This window comes from Muntiacus reevesi, chromosome 2, assembly GCF_963930625.1.
Source record: "Muntiacus reevesi chromosome 2, mMunRee1.1, whole genome shotgun sequence".
Lineage (NCBI taxonomy): Eukaryota > Metazoa > Chordata > Mammalia > Artiodactyla > Cervidae > Muntiacus > Muntiacus reevesi.
The window spans coordinates 104,562,687-104,568,686 of NC_089250.1; the positions used below are offsets into that span (position 1 = coordinate 104,562,687).

Below are 6,000 nucleotides of genomic sequence, written 5' to 3' on the forward strand. Positions count from 1 at the left end.
GATCACTTAGGTGGCAGAATGGAGGATTGAGGGAAAGCAGGCGTGGACGAGGAGGGTTGCTTAGATCACTGGAACGGTGGGGGTGAGATGTGAAGGGAGCTTGGGCTAGGACAGTGGAGGAAGAGATGGTGGAAAAGAGTGGGTGCAAGAGGTTATTTAGGGGACAAGACAGAAAGGATTTGATGATAGATAAGAAGTGTGGGCTAAGAGAGGAGAGAGACATCAAGGATGATTCTCCTGCATAGTTGGCTGTCCAGCTCGAGGGAGTGACCTTCACTAAAATAAGAGAATAGGAACCTGTTTGCAGAAGAGGGAGAGTTCCATTGTGAACATATTGAGGATGAGGGGTCTTAGTCTTCTGAAAGGAGGAGGAGGTGTGTACGGAGCTTTAGTTATGGGTCTGGAGCCTAATAAGAGCCTGGTGTATCTGAAGATTTGTGGGTCCTCCTCCTGAGGATGGCAGTTGCAACCGTGGGCACAGATGGAGACACCCGTGTAGAGCCGTGCTGTGCAATAGAAATAGAAAACCAGCTACATTCGTCACTTTCAGTTGTCTAGCGGCTACACTGACTGAGTGCTAAGTCACTTTAGTCGTGTCCAACTCTTTGTTACCCCATGAACTATAGCCTGCCAGGCTCCTCTGTTCTTGGGATTTTCCAGCAAGAACACTGGAGTAGGTTGCCATGCCCTGCTCCAGGGGATCTTTCCGACCCAGGGAGTGAACCCATATCTCTTATGTCTCCTGCATTGGCAAGTGAGGTCTTTACCACTAGCACTATCTGGGAAGTGGCTACATTAGACAAAGAAGAAAGCAGGTGAAATGAATTTTAACTTGTATTTCTTCCACCTAGAATATATAATGAAATACTCATTTCCATTTGTCATTAATACTAAAAACTTGTTGCACTGTTTTATAATCTGTACTAAATCTTGGAAATTGGGTGTATATTATTTTACACCGATCACATCTCAGTTTGGACAATTCAAATGCTCCGTAGTCATCCGAGCATAGCACATGACTCTATTCTGAACAATGCAGATCTAGAGAGAGGACCTCAAATGAAGAGAAGAACTGGCTTTGGGGCTGACCACTGGCTATCTGATGTTTAATTTTATCATACAGGAAGAAGAGAATGAACTGACTATTTTTCAGCCATCTTAGTTCCTTCCTCTTTTTTTTTTGCCCCAGGAGGTAGGGGAGATAACTTTAACTATGATGGTAGATTTAACACTGTCTTTATTTTAGTATCTTTGAGAGACCTAGAGCATTTCTCTGTAGTATATTTTATTAAATAACTTAGCATAAACATCATGCTGTTAATCTTAATGGAATTTCTTTGCAATATTTTTAAGACTGATTTCAGCCTTACTCTAATGTGAAAATATCAATACTAACAATGTATTACATGTATATAATATTTCATAGCTTTTATAGTTTTCATATGCATTTATGTTATCTGAAGGAGTAACTATAAATGAGTTAGTTCCCCCAAGAGGAAAGTAATAAACAGTTGTGTTATTTACTTTTTTCCTAGTTTCTTTCATTTTTAATTACTTGGAATATAACTAGAAAGAAGTCAGGATTTCCTGGTGGTCTAGTGGCTAAGACTTCACACTCCCAATGCAGGAGCCCTCGGCTCTATCCCTGGGTCAGGGAACTAGATCCTGAATGCCTGCAAGTAAGAATTTGCTTGCCACAAACTAAAAAAACCCACATTCCACAGTTAAGGAGCAGGATCAGTCAAATTAAAAAAAAGTAGATAAATATTAAAAAAAACTAAGAGCTTTAAAAAGATGTGGGCTTCCCTGGTGGCTCAGATGATAAAGAATATGCCTGCAATGTGGGAGATCTTGGTTCGATCCCTGGGTTGAGAACATCTCCTGGAGAAGGGAATGGCAACCCACTCTAGTAATCTTGCCTGGGAAATTCCATGGACAGAGGAGCCTAGCAGGCTACAGTCCGTACAGTCACAAAGAGTTGGACACAACTGAGCGACTAAAAGATGTGATTGTAATACCTCCCTCCCCCAGGCTGGGAAGTAAGAGGGTTTTCTTGTCTTGTATGTTAGTTGCTCAGTTGTGTCCGACTCTTTGCAGCCCCGTGGACTGTAGCCCGCCAGGCTCCTCTGCCTATGGACTTCTCCAGGCAAGAATACTGGAGTGGGTAGCCATTCCCTTCTCCAGGGGATCTTAAATTTGCTTTAGTACTGATAGCAGGAGACAAGTCAGTGTCTGTTTTCCTTAACCATAATTTATTTTTTTCTTTCAGGACAACATAGGAGAGCTTGATCTTGATAAACAATCTGAACTTAGAGCTTTAAGAAAAAAAGAACTAGATGAGGAAGAAAGAGTTAGGAAAAAAGCTGTGCAGTTTGGAACCGGTGAACTGTGTGATGCCATCTCTGCAGTGGAAGAGAAAGTGAGCTATCTGAGACCTTTAGATTTTGAAGAAGCCAGAGAGCTTTTTTTAACGGGCCAGCACTATGTCTTTGAGGCAAAAGAGTTCTTTCAGATTGATGGTTATGTCACTGACCATATTGAAGTTGTCCAAGACCACAGTGCTCTGTTTAAAGTGCTTGCATTCTTTGAAACTGACATGGAAAGACGGTGCAAGATGCATAAACGCAGAATAGCTATGCTAGAGCCCCTGATGGTGGACCTCAATCCACAGTATTACCTGTTGGTCAACAGACAGATTCAGTTTGAAATTGCACATGCTTACTATGATATGATGGATCTGAAGGTTGCCATAGCTGACAAGCTGAGGGATCCCGATTCACACATTGTGAAAAAAATCAATAATCTGAATAAGTCAGCACTGAAGTACTATCAGCTCTTCTTAGACTCTCTAAGAGACCCAAATAAAGTCTTTCCTGAGCATATAGGGGAAGATGTTCTTCGCCCTGCCATGTTAGCTAAGTTTCGAGTTGCCCGCCTCTATGGCAAAATCATCACTGCAGATCCCAAGAAAGAGCTAGAAAATTTGGCAACATCATTGGAACATTACAAATTTATTGTTGATTACTGTGAGAAGCACCCTGAAGCTGCCCAGGAAATAGAAGTTGAGCTAGAGCTTAGCAAAGAGATGGTAAGTCTTCTTCCAACAAAAATGGAGCGATTCAGAACCAAGATGGCCCTGACTTAATGATCCTTGTTTCTAATGACAAGATGTGCAATATTGAGATATTTTTCCTCCTTAAACAGACCCAGTTCCATTGTGATGTTTCACTTAATAGCCAGGTGAGTGCTGTTTGAGCTTGAGATACAGTCAGACCAAGTGAGTCTTTGCTAGGACCTTAATCAGCATAATTAATAATTTATACCTAATTATGTAAATACATTGCCTTGTTAAAGTGACATGTGATTGGTATTTTAGATTGCTCGTTTCCTATTTAAGTATATGCCTTTCCTGCCTCATTTTCTAAAAGTAGGTTTTTTGTTGGCTAATATTTACTTGATGGATTTGTTAAGGGAAAAAAATGCTGGTTAATATACCTGGGGGGGGGGGAAGGTGTTACTGTATTAAAATTGAAAAAGTAACTTCTTGTAGTTATTCTTCCCAAAATATTTACTTTCCTAAAAAGAATAGTTTCCTTTCTGAGATATTAAAAAACTAAGTTATGTTGTAAAATATTGTAGTATGTTTCATTATAGAGACAAAAAGGCCTTGTTGGAAATATAATAAATTGACTTGTTTCACTAACAAAAGCTTCCATTTATTCTTTTGTCTTCTTGTAAGAATTGGTTTATTTTTTTTCATTTATTTATTTTTTTAATTAATTATTTATTTCACTTTACAATATTGTATTGGTTTTGCCACACATTGACTTGAATCCTCCTTGGGTGTACATGTGTTCCCCGTCCTGAACCCCCCTCCCACCTCCCTCCCCATTAAGAATTGGTTTATTTTTGATACTTCAAAAGTATTACCTTATTTGAAGCCAGAGAAGAATATTTCTTTGGTAATGTTGTACAGAGAGAACACATAAAATCTTACTGAGTATCCTTACTGAAATACTAACATGTACCAGAAAAGTTCTACTGGATTCAGTTTCTCAGAGGGTCCTAGTATACTGCTGCTGCTGCTAAGTCGCTTCAGTCGTGTCCGACTCTGTGCAAAGCCATAGACGGCAGCCCACGAGGCTCCCCCGTCCCTGGGATTCTCCAGGCAACAACACTGGAGTGGGTTGCCATTGCCTTCTCCAATGCATGAAAGTGAAGTCGCTCAGTTGTGTCTGACTCTTAGCAATCCCAAGGACTGCAGCCTACCAGGCTCCTCCGTCCGTGGGATTCTCCAGGCAAGAGTACTGGAGTGCGGTGCCATTGCCTTCTCCACCTAGTATACTGGTGAACCTTAAAGCATTGTTGAAAAAAGATCTGTACATAATAACATTGTTAATATATGTTATTTTAAGTAGATGTAGAATTGAAATGGAACTCCTCTTCAGATAGTGCCAATATCAAGATCAGTTGTAAAATTTGATACAGAGAATAGCACTGTATGTTAACCTAGTCCTAAGCTCTCTGAAGCCAAGCCTAAGATTCTGTAATGTTTATTTATGTGTGGTAAATACCTTGCTTTTCCTTTGAGGTCAGTTTGCCGGAGGGAGGCGGGGGTGTGGATCTTTGAATGTAACAGCATTGTGTGATTCACTGAATATTTAGTGCTTATTAAATATCTCCTGTGGGTCAGGCACTGTTCTTGCTTTTCTGAGCTTAGAGGATACAATAATGAAGAAGATCAACAAGGTCCTATTCTCATGGAGCAAGTAAATAGAGAAGCAAGAAGATTTCAGGTCATGAATGCTGTTAAGAAAGAAACCAGAGGGACTTCCTAGTGGCCCAGTGGGTAAAACTCCCTGCTTCCACTGCAGAGGGCCCAGGTTTGATCCCTTGGTCAGGGAACTAGATCCCACATTCTGTAACCAGAGATCCTGTATGCTGCAACTGGAAGAGCCTGCATGCCACAGCTAAGACCAGGGCAGCCACATAAAATAAGTATTTTTTTAAAAAGGAACCAGAATGCTAGATTGACATTAAATGGTAAGTGGAGCTAGTTTAGTAAAAGTGACCTGAAAGGCTGCTGAAAAGGTGGGCAGTGACACTGAGATAAGACTTTAATGGGCTAAAAGGGCAAAATCACTGCAGATGGTGACTGCAGTCATGAAATGAAAAGATGCTTGTTCCTTGGACGAAAACCCATGACAAACCAGGAAGCATATTAAAAAGCAGAGACATTACTTTGCCAACAAAGGTCCATCTAGTCAAAGCTGAAGTTTTTCTAGTAGTCACATATGGATGTGAGAGTTGGACCATAAAGAAAGCTGAGTGCCAAGGAATTGATGCTTTTGATCTGTGGTGTTGGAGAAGAGTCTTGAGAGTCCCTCGGACTGCAAGGAGATCAAACCAGTCAATCCTGAAGGAAATCAGTCCTGAATATTCATTGGAAGGACTGATGCTGAAGCTCCAATACTTTGCCACCTGATGTGAAGAACTGACTCATTGGAAAAGACCCTGATGCTGGGAAAGATTGAAGGCAGGAGGAGAAGGGGACAACAGAGGATGAGATGGTTGGATGGCATCACCTGACTCAATGGACATGAGTTTGAGCAAGCTCAGTTGGTGATGGACTGGGAAGCCTGGTGTGCTGCAATCCATGGAGTTGCAAAGAGTTGGACACAACTGAGCAACTGAACTGAACTGAAAAGAGCAGCAAAATCAATATTCTTTGGGTGAGTGTTCCAGAGAATGTGAGGCCCTCAGGCTGGACTGAACTCAGGAAGGAGTTTTGCATTTGAGAAGATAGGAAGGCCTGTGTGACTGCAGCAGAGGAGGTGGGAGCCAGATGGGGTGGGGCAGGTGTGGGAGAGGACTTTGTAGATGAGGGTAAGGAGTTAGGATTTTATTCTAGGCTTGGTGGGAATATTTGTGGTTTTTTTTTTTTTAAAGGGAGAACATGATGTGATTGGCATATTAAAGAAAAACTGATCTGGGTCCTGG

The 6,000-nt window shown here is 41.3% G+C and overlaps 1 protein-coding gene across 1 annotated transcript in view; it reads left to right on the forward strand.

Moving 5' to 3' along the window:
* The window catches only part of KIFBP (kinesin family binding protein), a 62,130-nt gene extending 58,422 nt beyond the window's left edge, over nucleotides 1-3,708 (forward strand). The window contains exon 7 of the mRNA XM_065922484.1: nucleotides 2,270-3,708. Coding sequence (XP_065778556.1) covers nucleotides 2,270-3,145 — 876 coding nt within the window. The 3' untranslated portion in view covers nucleotides 3,146-3,708. The remainder of the gene's footprint in view (nucleotides 1-2,269) is intronic.
* The last annotated feature ends 2,292 nt before the right edge of the window (nucleotides 3,709-6,000 follow it).